Raw genomic sequence first — 27,553 nt, forward strand, 5'->3', positions numbered from 1 at the left:
GATGTTAGTCAAAGTACAAACTCTCAGTTAGAAGATGAATAAGTTCTGGGGATCTAATGTACAGCATGATGATTCTAGCTAGTAAGACTGCATTATATACTTGAAAGTTGCTGAGAGAGTAGGTCTTAAATGTCTCACCACAAAAAAGGAAACGGTAAGTATGTGCTATGACGGAGGTGTTAGCTGGTGGCAATCATATTGCAGTCTACAAATGTATTAAATCAATATTTTGTACACCTTAAACTTACACAATGCTATATGTCAATTATATCTCAATAAAACTGGGAAATAAATAACTAAAAGAATCTGTTTCTCTCTTGCTCTCTCCATCCTCCTGCTCCCCATGCATAGGATCACCTGAGACATGTAATAGAGAAACTGCAGCCTCTCACACAGTGAGGCGGGTCTGAGGTTCATGTGAGGGAAGAGAGAAGGGGGAGATAAAGACCCCTCGGAGGCTCCCCACCACGTTCCCCCAGTGCTGTAATCCCATAAGGCAATGCCAGGCGACATAAATCACTGTTCTGGATGGCACGAGATACCATCATGAGTGTTAGCACTACCCTGGGGTGAATGATGACCCACAAGGGACCACTAACTGTCTGTGGCTTTTCTCCTATGATCTGTGTACTCGGTGAGATAATCTGTTTCCCTGTTTCCTTCTGTGACGTCAAAAAGAGAGACAAACAATGGCGAAGCAATAATCACTCAGCTCGTCCGAGACTGGCTGAAGAATACAACCAATTGGAGCCATATGCACCGACACTAATAGCTGGGTGATCGTCTGATTTATTGTGCAAACCAGGACCCTTGCAGAGTGAAAAGGGGCTGTGTGCATTATCATGTTGGGACCACAGGACAGGAGTAACCCAGTCTGCACAGTCACTTTACTAATAGCTTGCACCACTGGGACAAAAGGAAAGGACCTCATCTGAGGGAACACAGGTGGCTCTGTGTCCTAATCCCGAGAGGACAGAGGGCATGGTCGGCAAAGGGATTTATGAAGTAGATGTTTAGCCAGGGGTTGAGGCAGGATGAGGGGACTGGTGTGGAAAGTGGCTTCATAAACGTATTAAAAGTGAGCATACCTTCAGCCATTACTGGACAGAAGAAAAGCCACAAACCCTGTGAGACAGAGAAAGGCAACTGGCAGACACATTCATTACAACTCAAAAATGCCCCTAATGATTCACAACACTGACAACAGGCGAGCAGCCTCTTCCCACCTCCGCACACATTGGTGGCGGAAGGGCCTCAGGTGAGAAATGGCAGCATGACATTAATTTGTTTGCCACAGTTGCTTTTTATTTCTCCTGCTTCAGAAGTATTTCATATATAAATATTTCAGAGCAGCAGAAGGGAATATGCTGGGGCTGGGGGAGGGGCAATTTTACCTCCAAGTGCAAGACCACAGCATATTTCAAACAGTGGGAGGGAAAAGCTAGAAAGCGGATGCTATTGGAATTGTGAAACAGGAAGATCACGGTCCCAAATGCTGGAAAGGCAGCTTCTCTCCACCCTCTGTGTTCTTTCTCCCCATCTCAGACCCTCTTGGCCCAGCTCCCTGCCCTCTGGGAGAGCAGGATGACTCCCACCAGGCTGGGACCCGTCAAGTATCTATGAGAGGTCGAGGGGGAAAGGAAGCAGGACTGATGTACAGGTGGACTTGGGGCCTGTGCTGGCCTGAGTGGACTGGCCATCCTAACAGCCACACCACCTCAGAGTCTCCCACAAATAAACACTCGAAAAAAACAGGCCAGACCATAAAAAGGGAAAGACAGGTACTTTCAGTGCCACAGTGAAGATTATGATGGTGTTTACTTTCCTGCTGTCCTAAATATCCAGTTATGTGCAAATATTAGCCTTTCCTCGAGTCCCCGGAAAGTCAGGCAGCAGGCGTCCATCAGAACTTTACAGCCTGGTTATAAATCTAAAGTGAAGGCCACCTGCAGGATGCACAGGATGAGTGGAGAATCTGTTTGGAGAATGGGAGAAACTCAAGATGAGCAAGACCACACATCCAGAGCCTATGCTAAGACAAGCTAGCTTTCCTTGCTACCACTATTAAATTCTTGAGGGGACAGGGAGAATGTTCTAGAATTCAACTCATTAGCACCTGAGTACATATTAATGACTAATCTATCTAAATATTGTCATGTGGGCCCAGGCCATATTTGGGGGAGCTCTCTGACCTTCCAAACTGTGCCTTACAATGTAGAATTTATTTTCTCTCTCTCTTTGACTACATGGAAGGATGAAATAAGAGAACTTTTAAACCACAAGGAAAGCATCGAGCCCACTAAGGAAGCAAGAGACGTATATGTGCTCTGGTAAGATCAATAAACTTTCAGAACAACTAACCATCACCTTTCATCTCAGTCTGGACTCAGCCTCAACAGACTGAATAACAAATTTGCCAAGTGATGTTGAGAAATCACCCTGGTCCTGAGAAAAATGTTTGATGGATGCCCTGCTATCTCTGCACTTGAGATTATACCTATCAAAGATGAGTCCGTCCAGCTTCTGGGGGAAAAAAAAATTTACTGGGCTACAAAAGCAGCTGCGGGAATTCTGATTCATTGCAGCATGAGCTAAATCAAAGATTACTATTCCTTCCGTTGACACTGCACTGGCGAAAACCTGAAATTTAATAGATGATAAATAACATCACGAGAAAGGGATGCTTCTGCTATCTTGTCTTCATTGTAGCTATTTATTTAGACTCTTTCTTGCTTTTGAGTGCTCAATGTTAATCTGAAATTAATATTTCATTTTCAGTGCCCCCTTACAGAATATGTCAGCACCTGCTACCAGCACCTCTCTCTGATAAGCACAGTTTGATGAAGGGGCAGGCAAGGAAGTGGAGACAATCCCAGAGACTTCGAAGAAAGCTCTAGAATACTTTTAAAAATAATCATAGTAGCCAGCATTTGCAATGTGCCAGGTTCTTATCTTACCTTATCTTATTCAGCCCTCACAAAAACCCTGTAAGAATCAATCCTATTATTCTTCGCATTTTATAAACAAGACAACAGAAAACAGAAGTAAGTTGCCCTCAGTTGTAATTGTTAATAAATGGCAGAGCTGGCACAGCTTAAAAGTCCACTCTGTTAACTCTGGCCCCCTCCTATCTCCACAGATAGCTCTGTGTCCAGCTTTCAAACATTTTTTTAAAGCTTTTCTGTTATGTCACCTTCTGCCACCCGAAAAAGGACAATATAGAGAAGCAGGAATTTGTACTTCTGGTTCTCATTTTTCAAAGAACAAAAGGTTAAACCCTCACTTACTCAGTAAAGTTAACCTGCATCAGCAAGCTTTCCATCTCTTCCGCCCACTTCCACCAAGAAAACAGGGAAAATACGTGTTCTCAAGAGAGACTGAGAAGCTATTCTTAATGCAGACCTGAATGATAACTCATGTCCTTTAAATAGAAGATATTGATCCAGCCTCAACACCTTATGTGAAGATGCAAAGCCACGTTCCTCTAGAGTACAACGAACAGATAATCATTACCGTCTGTGGTCTTCTCACAGGTGAATGACGGTCCTTTCGGGGGATCTCACAGGTTGAATCAGAGACTCCTGCTCCATGAATAGGGGCCTAAGTGTTTCGTTATCTTCTAGCACCAGTCACCTGAACTCTAACTACCCAAGCCAAGTGGGTCTCCCCAACCAGGGGTAGAGCATCGTGGTTAAAAAGCACAGACTCTGGAGCCAGACTGCCTGGGTCCAGATTCAGTTCTCCCTCTCACTTAAGCTCGGGAAAATTATTTAACTTCTCTGTTCCTTAGTTGCTTACCCTCATCTCAAAGATCATTGTAAAGATCAAATGACTTAATATACACAAAGCATTTAGAGCTGGGTCTGGCCATAGTATACACCAGGCAAGCGTTAGCTAGTGATGCAATTAACACTAGACTAGAAGCTTCTGGAGGGCAGGGAGTAGGCATCTTGCCTACTAGCGCCTAAGGGCACCTGCTTCATGACAGGCACTTAGTAAATATTAGCTATCTAAATGAATACATTTGACTATAAGTAATGAAAATAATTGTATGAGCCACACACCATCAAAATCTCATTAAATGAGATTTTCGCTTCAGTTTAAATGAGAAGCAAACACAAGCACATTTGTACAAAAATGTGGACACAGTAGCATCCATTTTGAGGTTTTTGTTTTATTTTTGTGGGAGTTTTTTGGAACACTGAGTTCTCATTTGCAAATTCATTTTTCCGGTGGCAGGCCAACTTCCATTAGCTCTTTAATTTCTGGTTTAAAAGCTTTAGATCTTCTTCACTAAACAGTGATGGAATCAACAACCCCAGGGATAAAGACAATAATAATAATGAAGTGGAGGCCTGTAGAGACAGGCCGGGGGCTGCAGGCCCGATCTTGCATGCGTTGAACAATCTTCCGCGTGACCGCTTCGCTGGAGAAAGGGCAGAGCCGCTGACTTCAGGGCATCAGCCAAGGGGAGTCCCTTCAACTCATCAGAGCTGTGTCATTGGGCACAAAGAGCCCAAACCTGCACTCACCAGAGGTCATCTGCTAAACTTCCTGCACAAAAGGCTGCTGGGAAGAAGGGACGGCCCAGGACAGGGAACAAGAAGGCTCATCTGGCTCTGTACTCTGACTACAGCAAGGATTTCCACAGGCTGCTGAATAGATGTCTCAGGCGCTATACTTTCCTTAACAGCATTACCTTCCTAAACGTGTAAAGTTTTGGGGGCTACAGACACCAGGGGAATCTGCACATGCATAAAGACAGAAAGAAAACTTGAGAGAAGTACTCTCCACAACCAGACCAAAAAGAAAGGACTTCTACGGAACAGAAACAAACTCATTTTCTGCTTTGCTTCTGTGAAGTATCTAAATGAAGGGCTCTTGGTCTCCAAGATCTCTGGATACAAAAAGCACCATTGGTTCATTCCCCAAACCTTGAGCATCTTCTATGGGCCAGCCACCGTGCCAGGCATTAGGGATGTATCAACAAAAGACACAGACTCAACCTCAAAAAGCTCACAGTCGTAGGAAGGAGACAGATGAGAAAAATGATGATCCCTCAGTAGAGTCTAAGAAGTATAGAGGAATATACTGGTGCTTGATGCTACAGGGCCAAGCAGGGCCACCCACCCAGGAGGGTCTGCGAAGGCTTCCACCAGCACTTGAATTTTGCCACCTCTGAGGATAAATCAGAAATCCAGAGCAAAATACTTAACAGAGTGCCATAGTTGGACTCCACAAATGTCTTGTTGAATGGATGAATGGATGAATGAATGAATGACTTAAAACCAGCTCCTAACTATCACTGTTACCCTGGGTTTATATGTGGGACCAAAATGGCAATGTACTAATTGATCAGATATGTCACCCTGCTGCCTGAAACACAGCCATAGCTTTGTGGAGCTCTTAGGATAAAATCCACATCAGGCCTGCACAGTTTGCCACCCCCCCCATCTCCAGTCTAAATGCCTACCAAGTTCCCTTTGCTAACTGACCTCCAGCCACATATGCCTCCCTTCTCCTAAGTCCTCAGACATCCCAGCTTCCTTCTACCACAGCACCTTGGCACTCAGCTCCTTCTAGAATCTCCATCCTACAAAGTCATTCTCCTACTCACATGCCCCAAGGCTCATTCTCCCTCTCCTTTGCAGCATTCATCCTGGCTTTACTTACACTTATTTGTGTGTTTATATGCATAAGGTTTGCCTCTCCCATTACCTATCAGGGTGACCATATGATTTATCTTTCAAAGCAGGACACTTCTGAGAGAGAAAGAGGCACTAACAATTACTCCAGAACCATGAAAACTGGGATGTGTGACCATCCTAGCTATAAGCTCCAACACGTCAGGGACCATGTCTGTCTTTTATTCACCATTATGTCCTCAGTACCTAGCACTGAGTCTGACACACAGTAGGTAATCAGTAAATTAGTTGAATTAATGAATGAACGAGTGAATGAGAGAGTGAGTGAGTGAGTGATTTGGAGCTTGGCAGAAGAAGAGAATGGCAAATGTCACAACCTTGGGAAATGTTCATGGATCTTGCAAATTAACCAACACCTTCTGCTTCTGGAGGGAACGGTTTGACAGCTCATCATCTCTGGCCCTCTCCTTATCCACAGAATAGCAGCTTTGGTCACCATGACAACATCAAAGGTCCATACTCAGGACCACAGCATTGTATCCAGTCCTCTCATGCAGCTGCCCATATCTTAAATTAACTCCTCCTTGACCAAAGCATGATGGAGTCAGGCCCAAAGAGCACAGGCAGTGAGGTGAATCAGTATGCCAGAGGCCACAGTCCAGCACCTGGCCTTGGCACAGATGCTCTCTGTCTGTTGGGAAGTTATAGTAAATCCAGGAGAGAAAGGAGGAGGGGTTTCTGTGTAAGATGCAAGCAATGACTCTCACAAAGGAGCTTTCCCATCATGTCGTTCAAGCGGATTTTCCCTTGGTGAGGAGGAATCTGTCTTGATACAATTACGCCCTCTCTGGCCCCATCATGTCAAGCCAAGGACAGAACCTGATTAAGAGAGCATGGGCTTTGGAGTCAGAGAGATCCAGACTCCAGTCCCGCTTTTGCCACCAGCTAGCTGTGGGAACTTAACCAAGGTACCTAGCCTCTGTAAACTTGGGCAGTAGCAGTGGCTACTCCTTGGGATAATGGGAAGTGAAAAATGAGGCTCAGGAATATATGTAAATGCTTAGCCTTGAGCCTGCACCGAGTCAGTACTTAATAAATGCTGTCAACTAATATTCATCAAACACAGCTAGAGGCTCAAGTACTGAGCAAAGTATGTAGGACTCTAATCATTTATTAGCAAAGGATAAAAATCCCTAAGAGATCGTAAAACCAGGGGCAAAGGCCCTGTTCACCAACATAGAAAGTCACAGAACCAGCCAAGAAGGGGGAGCAAAGCAGGATGAGAAGGGACTCCTGCCCCCTATGCCAAAGGCTAATACTTCCAGGAAATTCCAGACCTAGCCCATGCCAGGCACATGAAAGCTTCAGAATTTCTTCAAAGAAGCTACCATGAATAGAAGGTGCCCATTTTGGGGTCCAGAGGGTTCTAAGAAGTTAAGTAACTTGCTGAGGCAAGGACTGAAGTACGCCAGGGAAAACAGTCAGGCTTCTGGACAGCGAGGTGACCTGCTCACCCTCCGCTGCCCCCAGGGATGCTCTCCAGCGAGAGGGGAGCCCTTCTTGCTTGCACTACAACTAGGCACTTAGAAAGGAGAATCCCATGTCCTCCCTGGTGGGCACTTCATTCAACACTAAACCCACCCCCACGAAACACCCTCCCTTCAACGAGGCTATTTCCTGGAGAAACTGCAGCCATATGACCACATGAGCTCCACTGCAGGCATTTAAAGTCTTCAAACGTCTAAGAATTCACTACCTGAAGAACAACTATATAGATCATCATCCACGCAGACTGAGCATCCGTCCCTTCCCCTGTCACTCAGTGAAGCCACCTCATGATTTTATTCTCTGAGGATTACAGAAGAAGAATGTTTTATTGCTTTCTCCAAGACCACTTATCACAGAAGTTTCTAAGACAATGGTACTGGGGACAGGGAAGTAAGCAATTGTGGCATGTGAGAGCATCACTGATAAAGAAGTTCTTGGGATGGAGTGACTGTCCAATCAACTTCATGGAAACTGTGACTTTGAAAACATTCAGTTTACGTTATTCCACTGCCAAAGAAATGCAAGTACTCCAGGTATGCTTATCACTGTCTCTTTAATTCTGTTCCCTGTACTCAACTTTGGAGAAGAAAGATAGAACAGGGGAAAGGAAATAAGGTTCCCCAAATGCCCACTATACACCAGACACTCTGCTAGACATTTTATGTGGGTTATCTCATTCACTCCTCCCCATGTTCCGAATGAGAGGGACTGTCCCGTCCCTTTAATGGGAGGACAAGACTTAGGTTCAGTGGTGGAAGGGACCAAGTCTACTTGTCCCTAATGCCCATGCTCTTTCCCCCCTTGACATCCCCTTCTTTGAAAATACAATAGTCCACATTTGGAGTGCAATAGTAGCAGGTCAGACTGCCCAAATCCAGAAAGACAGTCGAAATCCCTAACGATTTTTCCTTCTCCCTCCAGTCTTATCCTTCGAGTAAAAGTTTTCAGAAAAAGCCCAGACACAGTGTACGGGATACGCACATCGACACAAATGAGCAGGAAAGCACAATGGTTAGACATACGGGCTCTGGAGTCGGGCATCCCAAGGCCCAAATCCAAGTTTAACCACTTACTGGCTGTTACTTACCTTCGGCAGGTTACTTGTTAGAATTTATTTGCTCATCCACGCAATGGAATGATGACGATAGGACCTCCCTGCAGGCTTGTTGTAAGGGTTAAATGAGCTCAAGGACTGATGCCCTTAGAATGATGCCTACGGGAAAGTAAATAAGCAACACGTGGGAGCTATTTTTCACTATTACAACAGCTCTGTGGGAAATATCCCTATTACTGTCATCTGCAGACTCCCTCCATCGTCTCAGGGGTCAGATTCTAGAGATGGATGGATCTCAGGTGTCCTCTATGGGCTGAACTGCTGAGGCCCAGCTCAGCATAGAGTGGCTTGCCCCAGGGCACGAAACTGGAAGATCAGCATGCCTGATGTGGGGGAGCTGGGGGCTGGGCGGGGAGCATTAAATAACAACCAGACACAGCAGATACAGGCTCTTCCACTCAGTCCCACTTGGAATCAGCGGTCATCACATTATGTCTCAAACCACGCACAGGAACAATCAAGGGAAACAGAGATCAGTGCAGCCAGCCCAGTGTCTGTTTAATAGATATGAGGCAAGTGTCCCCACCAAAGCTCAGGATAAAGATGATTACCTAGGTGGCCGGGGTGAGCCCTCTAAATGGAATAGAAAATTGCTCCTGTTGCTTCCCTGGCCTCAAGCCACAAAGACACAGCAGCATGGGGTAAGCAGCCCAACCCAGCCCTCCGGGGAGCGATTTATGTGGAAGGGACTTTACACTTTAACAGGAGAAGCAAACCAAGAAAATTTGTCAATTAGAAAATTTAAGATTTGAAGACTCAGAGAGCATTTCAGAAACTTTCTTCTCTTTTCCTTTAGTAGAACCCCAGGATGCAAACACGTTACGGTCTTTCTGGTTCTCTTCTCTTTTGCCTTCCCTAACAAATAGTAGCAATCACAATAGCTAAAAGTAACTGAGCTGTTTCATCCTCAGCTCACCCTCACAGGTGGACACTATTATCACAATCTCCACCTTGCAGAATCGAAGCTGAGGCCTAGGGTGACCCCCTGCTCACCCACATCACACAGCCCAGAAGCAGGCAAGAGATTTAACACAGAAAGGTAATTCCAGGGTCTGGATGCGTATCGCCAGGTGACGCTGCCCATGGGGCCTCTGCTTGAATGGACAGGGACGTTGAGCCCAGAGCAGGCCCTCCAGAAATCTTGGCTGAAAGAGGAATGGGCCATTTTTGAGTTTTCTTTGTCAGACTCTCTTAAATGTGGCTCCTTCTCTCTGTCTTAGCATCTCCCACCTAGGATGTTGCAGTATTCTTCTAATTGGTCTTCCTTCCTCCAATTCCTCCTTCCTCCAACCCAACTTCCCCATTGCTAAGAGAGTTATTTTTCCAACAGAAAATTTCCATCATGTCATTACCCTGCTTAAATCTTTCAGTGACTCCCCACTTCCCACAGCATGAAGCCCAAACTCCTCAGCAAGGTTCTCTGGGTACCTCCTAAATCCAGCCCCCACCCCCTCCCCAGCCTCATCTCCTACCACCACTGCCTATACCTCTCAGCTCAAGCTACACCGACCACTTGCAGCTCTCTCAACGGACCTCACATGATGTTGGGATTCCCTTTACCATGGCCAACCGAATGAACCCCTCCCATATTCCTCGTTTCTGTTTTAACGTGTGGTGGTGAAGAACCTGCGATATATGTTCAGACTGCCCAGGAGTGAATCCTAGACCCTCTGCTTACTAACCAGGTGACCCTGAGCGTGTAACTTCACCTCCTGCTGCCTCAGTTTCTTCATCTGTAAATGGGCAGAAAAGACTATCCTCATAGAATAGTTGTGGGGACTAAAGAAGATAAATAGTCACAAAATCCTCCCTATTTACCTCACTGGGCATTTTTCCACATACTTCAAATAGCTCCATTCCAATGAATTCCAATTATTGGTTTATGTGCCTCTTCCTCCAGGTTTTCTCAACCTATTGACATGTTAGACTGGATAATTCTTTGTGATGAGGAGGCTATCCTGTGCATTGCAGGCTATTTAGCAGCATCTCTGGCCTCTGCCCATTAGAGGTCTATAGCACTTCCCCAGTTGTGACAACCAAAAACGTCTCCAGACATTGTCAGATGCCCTCTGAAGGCAAACCCCCTCCCTGCTAAGAACCACTGCTTGCAACTCTGAGTTCCTTGAGTAGTACTCTAAACAGCGGCAGCTGCAATAGCTATCTTTTTATGAGCGTTCACCATGTGCCAAGCATAGTTGAAAGTTCTTTTCAGGAATTATAGAATTTAATCCTCTCAACACCCTAAGGGTGGGGGATTTTAGGCACATTTTATGGATAATGAAACAGGATCACAGAGACATTAGTAACTTGCTCAAGGTGCGTCGTATTCTCACCCTGTCCATCCCAAAACCTAGCATGTTACCTGATACAACCGGAGTTCAATAGTAATTTAAAGAATGGATGGATGGATGGGTGAATGGAGGGATGGATGGATGAGACAGTCTCCTCCATAATAGCAATCTGTCTTTCTTCACTTTCCAGGGACAGCGACCCTTCGGTCTCCTCCAGAGTCCCACGGTACCTGGGAATTCATCTGTAAATGGGCACAAAAGACTATCCTCACAGAATAGTTATTCATTGGAAAATCTCTCCCCAGCTGGGGCTTTCCGAAGCTATCCAGGCATTTCATGGGGTTAAGCTGTCCTGGTTACCCTGTTTTTGTTATTAATAGCATGAATCACACCTTCCAACTTAGCTTTATGAGGGGTCATTCAATCCAGCCACGAGTCCCGACATTACATCGATCTAATTTTCTACCTATCAGTCACTCCGTTCAGACTTTGGTGAGACACAATAATACTATTTCTCCAGCTTAGAACACATCACACTGAAACCTCCCCCCACGAAATACTGTGTTTCTTATGAGCACTGTATACACCGCTGCTCAGAAGCATAAAGTGAGCACATGCTCCCCTGATCCATAAGTGTGGATATTTTCATCCTATGAAGGAATCAGTGAACTGGAGGGTAAACCATAATGATGTGATTCTTGGTTGACACAGGTTCAGCATTTAAATCTGCTTAACCTACAAAAACTGTAGATAAACACAAGTATAAATCCTTAAATCACAGTGGATGAAGATCTTAAAGTACTCCAGGTCCAGGACTGATAATGGGTTTAGGGGGAAGAAACAGAGAAATGCTTTCTGTTAGGGAGCAAGGAACGCCGATGTTTCTTGATTCTGCTAAAACTCTAGAAAGTGTTATATATAAAGCAAATGTTTAAGAGAGAGTTGAGCTTATGATAAAGCAAGACTCCTCTTTACAGGGCTTGTGGACTCACTGGGTGCAGCAGGGTAGAGTCAGACAGACCTCACTTTGAATCCCAGCTCTGCCTTTTTGGCAACTGGAAAGTCACTCAACCTCTTTTTAGCATCTGTTTCCTCACCTGTAAAATGGGCATAATAATACCAATTTAGAGGGCTGATGGAAAGATTAAATGAGATAATGGGTGTAAGTGCCTGGTTCATAGCCTATGCCTAATAAAGGGTAGCTTTTTTAATTGTTATAAAAATGATCTTAAGACACACACATCCACACACACCACATTTCACAGAGAAAACTTTGAGGTCAAAATATGGGATGGGTCTTAATGGCAGCACAGGAATTAGAACCTCTACACTCCCCCATCCTGTCCTTCATTCTGGCCTCTGAGCTCTTGCATAAAGGAAAGAACCAAAGAATGGGCAATACAGAAATACTGAATTAATAAACAAATGCATGCATAAGCTCAGCTATCCCGTGGCATCACCAATGTTATAGATTTAGTTTGACATCTCATTCTGAAAGCATTTCTCTATTGAGCAATAATTAGATGCAAAGCAATGCATGGGCTACGCATGGATGCAAAGATAATAAGACATGATCCCTTTCCTCAAGATCTCACTGTCTAAGAAAGGAAAAGTCAAGGATGAATCTAGACTCAATTCAGACTGCCTTTTAGGTTATTATATGTATTGCAACTAAACAAAAAGATCTCACCACATAACACAACATATATAAATATAATTTCATTCTTAGTTAAAACTATTCCAGAATTATTTCCTCCATTCTCTATGGCCTTCTGTGCCTTAAATCTGGCACAGATTAGTACAGCACTCTCACCACCAGATTTGGTAGCATTTTCTCATGAAAAGAAAAAAGAAAAAGACAAAGCCATCCAAGAAAGAGTGATATGAAACACTGCCATTGGATTTTAGCATTTAAAAGTTTTATTTTTTAATAAAAATTGTAGGGCATAGGTATGAAATCTTACTTACTCCCGGGGAAAAAATGTGTATTTTTATTTATCTAAGAGTCAAGTCAGATTATCAAAACTAACGTAAAAGAATACAGTTACTACAAAGGTGCCAGATCATAAGTAGCCTCAAAATTCCCCCACCCCATCAGTACAGTTTGAAAGAGATAAATACATACATACATAATAAACTAGCCCAGCCTTGCGAAGCCTACAGAATCCTGGATTGTAGTAGCTGTTAGAATTTAAGCCATTAGATAATCCCAGACCCAGAAAGAATTGTGGAAGCCATCTTTTCTATTCCTCTGCCTTCCAAACGTTAGAACCCACAGGAGGAAGAGACGCTCCCTTGCCTCCATAAACGTCAGCACCTTCCCCCATGGCCTATTCTTCATGGTTTGGGAGGGTGTGTAGGGTAGGGAATCAAACTTCAGCCTCAGAGGCAGCCATCCTCCCTCACCTCCAAGGTGAATCCCTCCACCCGGGCTCCCCACCATTTCCCCTTCCTCCCCCGCCTTCCTCCTCCTAGTTCTCTCTACCTTTCACAGACTTCTCAAGCCTCCTGTTTCATTTCCTCCCGTCACACCACCTTAGATGACTCTCTGCTCTCCCACAGCCCTTCCCAGGCCCAGCTCACCCCTGCCAAGGCCACCTGCACCCTCTGCTCTCATTGCCTTGCTTCTATAGCAGGTCGCCCAAAGTTCTCCGCTTCTATGTTTTTTTTTTTTTTTTTTTAAAGATTTTATTTTTTCCTTTTTCTCCCCAAAGCCCCCGGGTACATAGTTGTATATTCTTCGTTGTGGGTCCTTCTAGTTGTGGCATGTGAGACGCTGCCTCAGCGTGGTCTGATGAGCAGTGCCATGTCCGCGCCCAGGATTTGAACCAATGAAACACTGGGTCGCCTGCAGCGGAGCACGTGAACTTAACCACTCGGCCATGGGGCCAGCCCCTCTGCTTCTATGTTTTTACGGATCTTTTTTCCTTAATATCTAAGGGAGGTAAGGGCCTTAGCACACTGTGTGACACACAATGTGTCCAAAAGCAGCAACCTTGATTATTACTCTTACTGCTATCCTTATTATTCACCCCAATAAATCCACCTAAATGGCTCTCCCACGTCGCCAACAGCCTCCTCATCTCACATCTGGTGACGTTTTCTCTATTCCATCCTCACTGACCTTGGGCTGGTTAATACATCCCTGCTTGTTTAAAATTCTTTCTTTCTTTGGCTTCTAGGGCACCCTCTTACCCCAGCATCTCACACAGACTTCAGAACCAGGAAGTTAATCAGCATACACAGGTGGACTTGAATTTGGAAACCCAAAGCCCTTTTGCCCGCTGCTGCCTCTGGCCACCACATCCAAAAGCAGGTGATGCAGAACCCACCCTGCTCCCACATCGAGGCCATTGCACATGTGGCCCCCACTTCCCTCACACCGTCATGTGCCTCATTCTCAGGCTTCTTTGAGGTCTCAGCTCAAATGTTACCTCCCCGCAGAGGACTTCCCTGACCATCGGGAGCATCTCCAACCAAAGGCAAAACTCAGGGACCCAGAAAGACAAAATCGATGCTGTCCTCTCTGCCCACAGGTTGTTCTCTGGTTGACTCACCCCCTGCTCACCTGGATCAACGTCTCCAGCTCCTGTGGGCTCACACAGATATGATCCCGCAGGAATTCTGCCTTCTCCAAGGCGATGGTATTCTTCTGGCTGCTCTCAAAAGGCTGCTCCAGTGCCCGGAAGACGAGACCACCAGTGACGAGGTAGACCACCACAACCACGAAGATCGCAACCACTGTCTTCCACTTCATGACGGTCTGCAGGCCCCCCTGGGAGGTGCCTTCCATTCTGGCTACCACCGTGGCTCGGGAGGAGATGGAGAGGCGTGGGGCCGGGTAGTGCCCGTTAGTGGCACCTTTGGGCTGACACACCGGGGGCGCAGCTGCGGGAACAGCCACTGAGAAAGAGGGTGGGGGAGAGGGGAAAAGAGAGCTTGTTTATAAACACAAAACGCAAAACCTGTCAAAAACAAAGCACAGATGTCTTTCTCGAGCCAGCGTTCACATGTGAGGATCAAAAATTGGTTCACCAAGTCCACATTTAGGGAATTTGATCAGTTGCTAGGTGCCTGTTTGGGTTCTAAAAAAATAAGACCAGGAGTCCTAGTTTTAAAAAAAAATCGTTATGAATTGAGTTTGAAATACTTCTATTTCTCTACAAGCGTCTAAATTTGAAAACCATGTCTCTGTTATTTATAATTCATCTCTTCCCTTAGCTACCTTGTTTAAACGATGTGTAAGATACACCATAAATCACCATATTTGAAAAATAGACATATTGCTCAATTTGGAGAGGACATAAATAGGAGAGGGATACCCAGCTATTCTATCCAAGTACTGAGGGCTAGGTGATACCAAGAGCAGAGGAGAAAGGAACAACTACCAAGTTTAAAAGTCCCTTTTATCCAGGGCTGTGGTCACAAAACCAAAGAACGAAAGATAAGCTTGCTGTAAGGGAGATAAGTCAAAAATCAGACAGAGTAAGGAAAGTTTGGGTTTCTGAAGACTACTAAAGGTGAAGAAAAAGAAAGGCGGCCATACGAGGAATGGAAATAATGAGTGTTGTTTTATGCCAATTAACTTGGTTTCCTGAAAAAAATAAGAATAATAAAATAGATACTAAATGTATTCCTCAAGAGAAAATGTGATGAGTTAGATGTAATCTCTCCTGATCTATTTGTAATAGAATTTTTCTTCTATTTTCTTCCAATAAGAAGCCATTGGAAAGAAAATTTTCCCTGGTTTTCAGAACACATCAAATTCTCAAAGGTCCCTGGTCTCTGCAAGGGCAATTTCATTACCTTGGAAATAAATATGTTAAGCTGGAGGTTTTTCTGGAACGGCAGGAAGTTCAGGGTATGTTGTACACATAATGCTGTCATGCATTTCAAGAAATCTATCCTGTGCAACAGCGCATGGCCGCTTCGCTTCGATTTTGTTCTCTCTTTATTATACTAATGTTTATTATGGCCTCTGTCGTGGTGCAGCCTGGCTGTTGTATAAATAAGATATTGAGACAACAAACCTAATTACCTAAGTGGGGTGAACAATCCCACTCGTGGGAACTAAACTGCTCAGTCTCTGCCCTGGGAAGTTCGGGCTAAATAAAAGCACAGGGATGTCACTCCTTGTTCAAAGCACCAACCATCCTGACGACACTTGGCCAGAGGGGTGGCCAACTTGAGGAATCTAGGTTCGTAAACATCTGCCTTTCCTCCTAGAGCTTCAAAATCAGCTTTTTTCTTTGGAAACAAAGGTGAACATCAGCCTTTTATTGTACATTATTCTATCAAATAAAATCATTAAATGATACATTATATTCTGACTTACATGAACACAAAACTCTCTCGAATCTCTGATTGAAAGACTTGAGAATTAGAATCAGCAGCCTGGGCACTATTTCTTGCTAACCCTTCCCTAAAGATGGTATATTCAGGTTCCCACTTTCCCTGTTGACAGCCTTGTCTAGGGCGGCTTTCTTGCAGCCTTGCCCGAATTTCCCATTCATTCGACCTCCCCATGTTATCTCAATGCCTTGTGCCTCTCACCATCTCCACAGCCACTAGCCTCATCCAAGCCATCATCACATCTTGCCTGGACCAATCCAGTAGCCTGCTATGTGACCTCCTCGCATCCACTTTCACCCACCTTCTGACCCATAAGTCTGGGCTTAAATGCCATTTCTGGAAACACCACCTCCCCCTCTCCCCTGTTCCCTCTGTGGTCAGCAGAATAACGACTCCCAAAGATGTCCACATCCTAATCCCTGGACCTATGCCTATGTTATCTTCCATGGCCAAAGGGCCTTTGCAGATGTGATTAAGTTAAGGATCTGAAGATGGGGAGATTATCCTGGATGATCTGGGTGAGCCCAATGTAACCACAAATGTCCTTATAAGAGGGAGGCAAGAGGGCCAGAGAGAGAAAAAAAGGCAAGGACAGAAGCAGAGGTCAGGGTGATGAGACCACGGGCCAAGAGATGCAGTCAGCCCCTAGAAGCTGGAAAAGACAAGGAACAGATTCTGCCCTAGAGCCTCAAGAAGGATCCAGCCCAGCCCACACCTTAATTTCAGTAGGGGAGACAGATTTTGAACTTCTGATCTCCAGAACCATAGATAATAAATTTGTGCTGTTTTAAGCCACTAAGTTTGCAGCAATTTGTTACAGCAGCAACAAGAAACTAATACACCCCCACTAGATTAGGTCTCCCTTGGTCTGCACTCACTGCCTCGTGCTGCTGATACAGCCTGTTTACTTGCCCAGCCCACTCATTCGACTTAAAGCTCCAGGAGAGCAGGCACCGTGTCTACCTTCACCTCTGTACCCCAGCGTCTTGCACAGTGCATGGCACACAGTGGGTGGCCAATCAACGATGGTTGATTAAATGAATGAAGAAGAGAAGGAAGGAAGAAATCTTGGCACGTCCAAACCACACACACAATGAGTGGTGTTAAGTGGAAAACAACTCAACATCCTAGCAACGCTGAACAGCAGGTCCTCCAACACTCCAATGCTCTGTTCACACCTCCACACCTTGGCGGATCTTCCCTCGGCCAGTAGCCCTCTCCCTACTCACATCTGCTTGGGAATCTCCCATCATCCTCAGTCTCAGCTCTAAGCCACTTCCTCCATGAAGTCGTCCTAGATTCTCCAGGCAGACTTGGTGTGCCCGTCTCCGCATGAGCCCATGAACTCCTAGGAGTCAGAAAGCTTGTCTTCTAATCATTGGCTCTCCATATCTTGGCACAGTGCCTGGCATAGAGAAATGTCTGTTTTCTGTGGTTGTTGCTGATAACTCCTTCGGACTATAAACAAAAGCCCCATCAGAATCTCCACCACCCTCAACAACAAGCATTGATTTAGCACCAAATGGACCTGTGATGTGGTGGGGATAAGGCAAGGTCTCTCCCAGCTTCGGGGGGTTGACAGTCTACTTAAGGAACCTCCACAGTGCCAGGTCACAAACGCTAGGATGAAGCCTCACTGGGTGACAAATGATGCCCTTGAACATGCAGGCCAGTTGGAGCTGGGGCTCCTTCACTGACCTGCATCATGGATGCTTCCAGGGCTTCTAGCATCCCTGAGGCTTACAGAATTTGGCTCGAGAAAGGTCTTTTCAAGCCAGTTCCTTGTGCTAGTTTGCTAAGAGACTGTCCCCAGGAACAGAGTTTGAACCGAATCCACCAATCCCTGAGTTTCCAAAGCACTAGGAGCAAAAACCAGAGTTTCGGTCCCAAACCCACCAGTGTCTGGGTGACCTTGAAACTGTCACTTAGTTTCTCTGTTTCCTTATCTGTGAAATGCGAATAATAACAGCCATGTTTTTTTTACCCCCACACTGTTCTGGAGAACAGCAGATGAGATGCCCCGGTTTACCAATTGCAGTGTAATTGTAGGTATCAGGAGTGCTCGCAGGGACCAGAATGTTACAAAACCTTTTGTGCCTTTGACTAAAAATGGAGTTGGCTGCTTTAGCAAAGATGACTGCCCCTTTCAATGGCTGGAAAAAGATTTGGTTTGTGCCTTTTCCTTAACTTGGGTAAGTTTTCAAAAGGTGTTTCGGTTAATCCATTTCCTCTCCTCTGAAACCAGAGCTGCTCTCACTCTAATACAAAGTTGCCTTGTGACCTGGGATGTGCCACTGGAGCTCTCTGTGTCTTGAGCCAGCAAACAAGCCAACTTGGCCAGATGACAATGACAGTGGTGGTGGTGAAAGTATCAGGAGTTTCCACCATTTACTGGGCACGTACTTTGTGCCCATTGCTCTGATAAACGCTGTGCTTACATCATTGCATTTGGTCCTCACCATAAGGCATTACCGTCCACGTGTGTCCAGGTCCTCCCAGAAGCAGATGCCAAGAGGAGATTAAATGTGTATGGATTTCATTAGGGAAAAAACAGGCAGGAGAAAGATGGGAGGGAGCCAGGCTAGCACAGCCATCAGACACACTGTGAGTCTGACCCAGAGTGAAGGAGGGAGAGAAGGAAGGATGGGTGTAAGCTCCCTAGACCGCCTGCAGCCTAAGGAAGTTTCAGCATGGTTGTCAAAGAGAACTTGAGTCAAAGTCGGCCATCGGAGGAGCCCTGTGTCTCCCAGGAAGAGGCCTGCCTTAGGATCTCTTATGCATTCAGCCACTAGCTGGGAGCCCACAAATGTGCCCACAGTGGATTTCAAAGCAGCAGCTGGGGCTCTAGGTAAATTACACTCCCCCCAGCTGGAGACCTGCAAGGCACAGCCTGCTCATGACCACACATCCCCACTTCACAGATAAAGAGACTGAGACCCAGAGAGTTACAGGACTAAGCCGAGGTCAAGTGGCCAGAAAGTGGTGGGGCCAGGATTAAAATTAGAATAATCTGACTTCAAAGTCAGTTCTCTGGAGCGTAGGAACAGAAAAATAGGAAACAAATTCGAGGTGGAAAGGGCCCTTTTATCTGAAAATGAGAAAACCATTTTTCTCAGACAGGCATAAAAATATTTCCCAGTCTACGAGATTGACTACTTTCATTTCCTAGATATGACAGAATTTTTTCCCCATATAATGGGTCACAGAAGCCATGGCCATCACACTTCACGACTCTCAATCCAACAGAAAAGTATTGGGCAGCAAAGTCCTGCCAGGAATTGATGAGAAAGGAAAGGGTGGAAGACAATATCCCCTTCAGTTAATCTTTATTTTGAAATATTTCCTCACAAATGTTGGCCCATTCCATTTTTACCTAAATGTGCGTGGATACGAGGTAATGTGTGGAAATCTGCTTTTCCTTGGTTGAATAAGTTCTTGGTAATTTTCTACTATTCAGAAAAACCTATTATTCAGTCTTTCCCATGCCCCACACACTGTTCTGCATGATCTCCATTCATGTACTCAATCAACAAACATTTTAGTTTTCTCGGGTACCACGCTTGGCACTGGGATATGTAAGTGAATAAGACACATCCCTGCCTTCAGAGTTAGTAGGAGAGTTGACAAAGATCTGACACATGTGGGAACCTAGTCCATCTTCACAAACCTTCTGTGCAGAGCAGAGGTCATTATCTATCTATCTCCCCTTGACAAGTGAGGAACTGAGGCCAGGAGAGGTGACACTGACTAGCCTATCACAAACTAATAAGCAGTGGCGTCCTTGGCTCCAACTTCAGACCTACCTCGAGTGCCTCCACTCCTCCACAACCCCGGAAACAAATGGCATCCACGGGATCGAGGGTCTCTTAGAAACCTGAAATGCAGCCACCTCAGAGGTGCCACTGTCACACAGCAACGTGACTCTGCCTATTGACACAAGCAAAGTACAACTGTAATTGCAACACGCAGGTGAGAGGCAGAGGACGCTAGCCTTGCCCCTGCCCTCCAGGTCTGGAATCGTTCCAGGGCCACCTGCACCGGGAGCTCAGGGCTTCCAAAAAGCCCCAGGTTAAAGCTGAGCCTGGAATCCCCAAAAGGCTTTCCCAAGGTATGCAGACTTCAGGCTGGGGTGGAGGGTGGGTGTTGGGAAGAGGGGAGGAGACAGGAGGAGGCGAGAATTCCAGCCCCACCGGCCTGCAGGTGTTACAGCAGCTGGTTTTAGCCACGCTCTGCCTCTGAGAAGAGCAGAGAAGACATGTGGGTTCTCTCTGATTTCAGATATCCCAATAGCCAAACCTTGATTTTCCTGCTTCCATGTGACAGCTGTACCTTAAAGGTGATCAGGCTGGTCCTGGCAAGAACGCAATGATGCTCAGTCTACACACACTAAATGAGCAAGCCATGGCCCCCAATGCCACCACAGAAAAGCCTCTCCCTTTGGGTTTAGTCATTGCCCTCTCCTTCTAGCCATCTTTAAAACCTCAGGCTTTGTTTCCAGATGGAAGAGACTGAGGTGTCATGAAATTTCTGGGAACCCATGGGGACAGAGAGCCAAGACAAGAAGAAGCAAGGCTGAAAGGGGAAGAAGAGGGAGCTAAAAGTACGCAGCCACCTTGGCTCACACCTGTCCTGGCCTCTCTCCTTAGTCCAGAGACCTTGGTCTTCTCTCACCTGAATCACTGCGACAGCCTCCAGTCCTGCCCCCCTTAAATCCATCTTCCACATGGTGGCCAGGTGGCACTCTCTGAGGTGTGGACCTGATCACATCCACCTCATACTTAAGCTCCTCTGCAAGCACCCCAGAGATTGAGAATAAAGTGCAGGCTCCGGGGCTTGTATCAAGGCTCCCTTCCAGGACCTGGCGCCTGCCTGTCTCCCCAGCCTCACCAGCTGCCACGCCCCCACATGCAATCTCCGCCCCAGCCAAACCCAGCAGCACCCAGGTCCTTGCATGCTGAGCCACCTACTGATCCCGCCCTCTGGGCAGTCCCAGAGAAACAGGTCTTGTTTCCCAGATTCCTTTCTTCTCCCCACTCTTTATCTGGCTTCCTCATACTTCAAAACTCACTTCACATGTTACTACCTCCAAGAAGTCCTCCCTGATTGCCAATCCCCCACTATGACCAGATGCCCTTTCTCTATGCTCTCTGTATGTCTCAACATGGAAGCCTCCTAGTTACAATTTGCTCCATTCCTGAATTCATTCATCCATCCATAAATTTGCCATGCACCAGCATTTATGATAGCAAGTTCACACAGCCGCCCCAAAGAAAATTTGGCTGCAGAGTTCATTGAATCTGGTAGATACGAGCATCGCTGGTACTGTTGTGGGGTTTTTCCCACAGACAGACATCCAGAGTCAAGGTAAAGTTTTCAGAAAGTAAGTAGTTCAAGGAGAGCTCTTCATGGTTTGTTCAATTGCTTGGGAGGACTAGGACAAGACAGAGAAGAAATTCACTTCACTATGCTCCAAACGCAGCTTTCTTGTTCTCTGTAAGAAGGGCTAGAAGATTCTCTTCTACTCATGAGTACAAAATATTTAAGTAAAAAAAAACTTCTATTGAATGGCATGAATCACCCTTGCTGAGCCATCTCTCTGGTTCCAGGTAGGCAGAATTTCCCTCCAGTCTGCCTTCCTTAGGTCCCTCTGTCTAGGACCAAAGAGCATAAATTTGGATTTGAGGACCCCAAAGACTAAAGCTTCGGCCCACTAGTGCACTCCCAGCCTCAGGAGAGGACAAAGGTTGCTGAGCTCATTTGGGGCTCAAAGGACCACTGACTTCCTTCTCAGGACTGGTAAGCAAATGGTTTCTCCTGATCTCCCCCAAATCTCTTGTTGTATTTATAAACCCAGGGCACGGCACAAAGTCAGGGGTCTTCAGAGGCAGACAGGTCCAGGTGAGGCTCCTAGGATTGGAGAAAACAGGGGAGGGGTGGGACATTGATGGCCATCCAGTCCTGCCCCCACCACAGGGCTGAGTTCCATCACACCCCCACTGTCCCCAGGGAACATCAGGCAGGACTCCTAAGAACGAGAGCCTTCTATCCAGGTTTTCTTCCCTCCTACCTGGAAAAGGACAGAAGTAGCACTGTTGGGAAGATTCGATGCAATAACATTGGGCATGTTGCTCAAGGCCTAGTTCAAAGCAAGTACTCAATCCACATGAGCTATTCACGTTAGCAGGCGGTGAAGAGGACCATGTACACTATGTAAACAAAAGCAACAAAGTGTGCAGATGCTGTAGGAGACACAGGCATGGACTACGGAGAGACAGCAAGAGGTCAATTCTACCAAAGAGGAGACCAGAAAAGACTTCAAAGATAGGGTGCCCACTGGTGTAGAAATAGGATCAGGTATCTGCCAGAGGGCAAGAGGAGGCCGAGAGAAAGGCAGACCAGCGAGAGGGGGCAACGGGCACAAAGACATTCAGCTATGAATCAGCCTGGGACGATTGGGAAATTATACCAGGTCTGTGTATTGGAACTATAGGCTGTGAAGATGGCTATACCAAAATAAAGCTGGAGAAAAATCAGGCAGGGGAGAGGATGGTGGGCCTCATAAGTCATACTAATGTGTGGAAGCCATCAAGGCTAACACAGAGAAAAGGACCATAGGATCCCAGTTGGGTTTAGCAAGCTGACTCCATCAGCAATGCGAAAGATAGATAAACTGAGTGATCAGCAGCTGGGAGCTTGGGTAGGAGTTTACTGGGATAGATTAGGAGGGCCTCAACGCAGGCAATGGGATGGAGAGGAGGAGCCCAGAGACAAGGGGTGTTAAGGGAGTAAAATCCAGGGGTCCGGGTGATTGATAGAAAGTACGAAGTATGGAGAGGGCGGAGTCTGGGATGACACCCAGGCATCCAGCATGTAAGAGCACGGTGTCCTTCAGGTCAGAAGAGGTAGGAGGCTTAGGTTTGCAGTGCCTGTAGCACATCCAGGTGGAGATATCCAGTAGACGTGCGCCACAAGGGTCTGGAACTCAGGGGCAAAGTCTAGCTGGAATCCTATGTTTGAGAGCAAGGAGAATATAAGTGGCATTGAAGCCATGGGGCTGGATGAAATAGCCTAGAGGGAGATGTAGAATGAGAAGAGAGTAAAAGAGGGTGCTCAAGGGAGCAGCATTGAAAGGACAGCAGCGGAGGGAAAGGCACAAAGGAGAATGATAAAGATTGAGAGAGGAAAGGGGGAGAACCACGGAGTGGCTTCCTGGACATCAGAGATGGTCCATCTTATTCCAGGGTGTGCTTCCAGCATCATGCACAAGACCTGACCTGCGAGAGGTCTCCGTGTTTGCTGAATTGACCGTTCTCAGACAGCATCAAGTTTCTGGTCTGGCCGTTTTCTCTCCCTGGCTGCCAGGAAACTTTCTTCAATAGAAATTCTGTTCCAGAATTTCCAGGTATTTTGGGTTACTCCTGGTAGCAAGTGGGATGCCTTTATTGCTGTAGCAAAATCAACCCTCACCCACCCACCCGAGCACAAATATCTCAGGACCAGCGCTAATCCTTATGCCCGCGGAGCTGGCCACAACATCCCTGACCTTTCCCACTGGACTGTTCATCTTGAGATCTGGGCCACCTACCTCGTGGTTCTCCCAACAGACCCCAGACTCTGCCATATTGGCGAGATGGACTCATTTGTCTCAAATGTCAAGGCCTTAAGGTATACAGCCACGGCTGGGGTTCTTTTGTCTTGTTCCAAAATGCTCCATGAATAACATATTTTATCCTGCCCTAAGGTTTTTCCTCCACAACTTAAATTAACTGGAGCCCTTTTAAAAGGAAAGATTTTTTTCCCCTCTCTTTGGGATTAAAAATAATATAAGCAGCTGCAGTTCCCAAAATATCTCCTTTACCCTGGGACCAAGTGTTTTAAATCCTATTGTCAGGGCCCATCCCTTCGAGACAGAGGTTTGCCTTTCCCAGGTGTGTTGTCAGAAGCAGCTTCCTCTGCTCACTGGTTCCAAGCAAGGAACCCCTCCCATCCAGGCTGGAGCCAGGTGATCCTTCTAGAATTCCAATCTTGCTCCTGCTTAAAACTCCGCAATTACTCCCATGGCTCTTTACATGGCTCCCAAAGTCGCATGCCCGTCTTACTTCTCCAGCCCTACCTCGCCCTCCACATGCTGTCTCCAACCCCAACACACTCCCTTCAGTATCAGCTGTCACAAACACACAGATCACAAGAAGTTTTAACCATCTAACCAAGTCTTTTTTACAGATTCACAGTAGAAAGCAAAACTGAACAATATGTATTAACCCATCAGGGAGAAAGTTCCTGTGATTTAAGTCCATAACCCATGCTACTGCCTAATTGTCTATCCTTAGGAGATGTGTTCATTGCATCCCTCCCAATGATAGTGAAAGAAGTAGCTAGCAGTACTTCAATAAATCCTATATTTATTAGAGCATAATATACATTGAAGTGATAAGTGCACTAATGTTTTATAATAATGAAAAAGGAGGGGGCACTTAGAAACTTGAGATTTCATTCATTCACTTATTCAGCCAATGCATGCCACTTATGTGCTAGAAATAATACCAGACTCCACACTCAGTGTCCAGGCTCCCAAGCCACCATGCACCAGGAGATTGAAGGGACCAATTCTTTTAAGAAGAGCAAGGCCAGTGAAGCCAATGAATGTAAGCCTCCCTGCAGCTTTGATCTCCCTCCATGGAGCTTTAAGCCCTCTTCCACTCTCTGCTTCCTGTGCTCTGATCCAACTGTCCCCATCCTCTTCCATCTCAAACCTTTCCAAAGACACCTCAGGACCCCTGCTGCAGAACTGAAGACCTCCCTTACCTCCTCAGCCTCTTCAGGGAGGCTTCCTCCACCTTCTTCCCTCATCTCTGGGCTTCCTTTGAGGACAGTGTCCTCTGAGCATGGCATTCAGGTAGAGGTAGCTCAATCTCCCTCACCCACAAAATCAGGGCCACACGGCCAAGGAAACCAATACTCCACACTCTTGTGTCAAATCCTTGTTTCTTTGAAACCTGAGCCCTCTGCTTCTCCACTTCCTACCCTTCCTCATGGTGGTCAGTAGTAGATCTGACTTCTCCCACTTGATTCCCTGAAGTCTTCCATCCACGTCCTGCTTTCCTTCTGAGTGATTTCAGTGCCCCACAGACAAGCCATCCAACACCAATGCCTCCCATTTCCTTGATCCCATCACCATTACTGTCATCTCCATTCTACTTCAACCACTGACTTAGGTGGAGATTCCCTAGAAGCAGATCTTGAGACGAAGATTGTTTTGCAAGTGATTTATTTAGGAAGAGCTCCCAGGAACCCATAAGGGAGTAGGGAGGCAGGGAAGTGAAGGGCAAGAAACCAAGAAGGGTGCGATTCCAGGTGAAGCCCTGTGTCTCCCTGAGCCATGGGGAGCTCTGCAGCATAAATTACATCACCAAGTTTGTCCCACCTCGAGGCAAGGGAACTGGGCTTTCATTCTCTTACCCAGTCAATCACTGGCTACAGAAAACCCCCCAGGCGGGCATATAAACGTCTAGAAGCAGCATGGAAAGAGGCTCTAAGAAACCAAGGAAGGTCCTCTGAGAAAGGATGTAGGAACACTAGGTACATACGTGCTGCAAGGGGAGAAGCACACAGACTCTGGAGGACGGGTGCACAGGGCCAGGAAGACGGATCTGGGGGAGCTGGCGGAGCACTGACTTCATCCACCACAACCGCCTCCTCCTGTGGCCACATCCTGAACCCCATCACCACGAGAAACATCGCTGCCTCCGACACGCTCCATTAAGGAAACCCACTGCTGACCTGAGCATCCTAACCTTCCTGCTCTCTCCCTTAATTACTCCCTCATCACGTCCTGCCCCTACTTTCTCGCCCTCTATCGCGCCCTCCCTATGTTCTCTTCCTTCCTTCCTCACCCAGCTTAGATTCCAGGGTCAGGGCTTCACTCTTCAGCGAACAGACTCAACTCCCTTCCCTTTTGTCCCTTCCTGGAGTTACCTGGAAATACCCGCTTCTACGTTATTCCTTCTTTCTGCTCAGAGACCACATCCAGGCTGCTGAACACTGCTAGGAAAACCGAACAGCCTCGGGGATGGCTGCCCCTCCACCTCCATAGTTTCTTTCCTCCACTGACCCTCGATGCCACCCAGCAAGCTGCCCTGTTTCCCTGCTCAGAGAGGGCAGTCAGGATCAACGTCATGAAGATATTCAGGTGTAACTTACTGTACACAAGCCTATAAGCTTATATGGGAATCCCTCCGCAAGATAGACATTTACACTACAAAAGAATTTTCCGCAGAAAGTGTTTAACCAGCAAGCTCTGTGTGCATCTAAAATGGGCTTTGGTTTCTATTTGTATCTTTTTAAGAACAAACCATTTATGAAGTGTACCCTTACTGTGCCCTTCTCCCTGGGTCACTGAGATGGAGTGTCAAGACCTCAGGGCATTCTGCTTTGCGAGCAGCCTCAACTGTCTTCATTTGCCAGCGTAGCTGCTCAGTGCTCCTGGCTCATTTCATAGTCACTAAAACCTCCTACAAAAAACTTAGATGGAAAAAAATTTTTAGATGGTTCTTCCTTCACTGTGCCTACTAAGCCACAAAAATGAATGAGATTCATCAAAGGAAGAAACAGGTTTCTACAAAACCCCCTACAAAATGGCTTTGCCTTTCAGTATCGCCCTCTGGATAATTTCCTGTAAAGTGGCTCCTCTAATGCAGTATCAGTGCTGCTGACATCAGCAACAATTCCGTGATTTACTGCCAGTGCAGCCATCGGGCGGGGAACGCGCACGCGAGAGGAAGAGAAACCTGACAAGGAAAAGGATACCCACATTCTTCCTCACCAGGCTGGGGAGACAGCAACGCAGAAAACGTACAAACCCATTTCTCTGAAGACTGAGAAGTGTTTTGAAATATTAATAGCTCTAATGAGTGACGTCTTCAAGGAATCAAGAGACTTACTAAAAAATTGGAGAGGTGGATCTAAAAAAGTGGAGAAGGGAAGCTTCAATAAACCAGCTCAGTGTGTTCCCAGCAACACCTGGGTCTGGGGGAGAAGATGTGGTCTGATGGAGGCAAGAGTCAGGGCTGGACCAGCCTCCAGCGGACTTTTCCACACCAGAGAGATGCTGAACATAGGCTGGACTTCTTAACTAGACCAACACCTCACTCCACCCCCAAAATATCTACAGTCCTTTCTCACTAGTAATTCCTCCTGCGGGAGCATAAATTCCTCCAGATTCCCCTTGAACACGGACCCCTTGGTCTCTGAATCATCCAGAGTCCCAACCCCAGTGCAGAGCATACAGTGGGAGCTCCATTAATGTTCAGAGAATGGATTCAACAAATGTTTGTCAAGTGCCTGTTGTGCTTCTGGCAGGAGGGGGCACAAAGGTGATGCAGCATAACCCTGCTATCCAGGAGCTAACAGAGGTAAAAGGATGGATGAATGGTGGGGTGGGGGATGAATTACTCCCATGTGATTCAGAAAGGCCCAGCACTCACGGATCTAACGAAGGCATCCAAAAATCTCAGACAGCAAACAGATCCTCACATGATCCCACGGAAATCTGCCAAGCCGCCATGCTGGTCTTTGAGCTGCTCCTCAAGAAGCAGGTCATAAAG

General features: G+C 46.4%; 1 protein-coding gene across 4 annotated transcripts in view; it reads right to left on the bottom strand.

The window, feature by feature from the left end:
- The window catches only part of KCNK10 (potassium two pore domain channel subfamily K member 10), a 130,878-nt gene that overhangs the window by 53,658 nt on the left and 49,667 nt on the right, over window positions 1-27,553 (bottom strand). For 3 of the 4 annotated variants that reach the window (XM_046647069.1, XM_046647070.1, XM_046647068.1), the window contains exon 2: window positions 14,167-14,501. In XM_046647069.1, the coding sequence (XP_046503025.1) occupies window positions 14,167-14,501 (335 nt within the window). Of the gene's footprint in view, window positions 1-14,166; window positions 14,502-20,621; window positions 20,694-27,553 lie in introns of those variants that run through there. The other variant, XM_046647071.1, reaches the window with a different exon arrangement.

The sequence above is a fragment of the Equus quagga genome, chromosome 20 (assembly GCF_021613505.1).
Source record: "Equus quagga isolate Etosha38 chromosome 20, UCLA_HA_Equagga_1.0, whole genome shotgun sequence".
Lineage (NCBI taxonomy): Eukaryota > Metazoa > Chordata > Mammalia > Perissodactyla > Equidae > Equus > Equus quagga.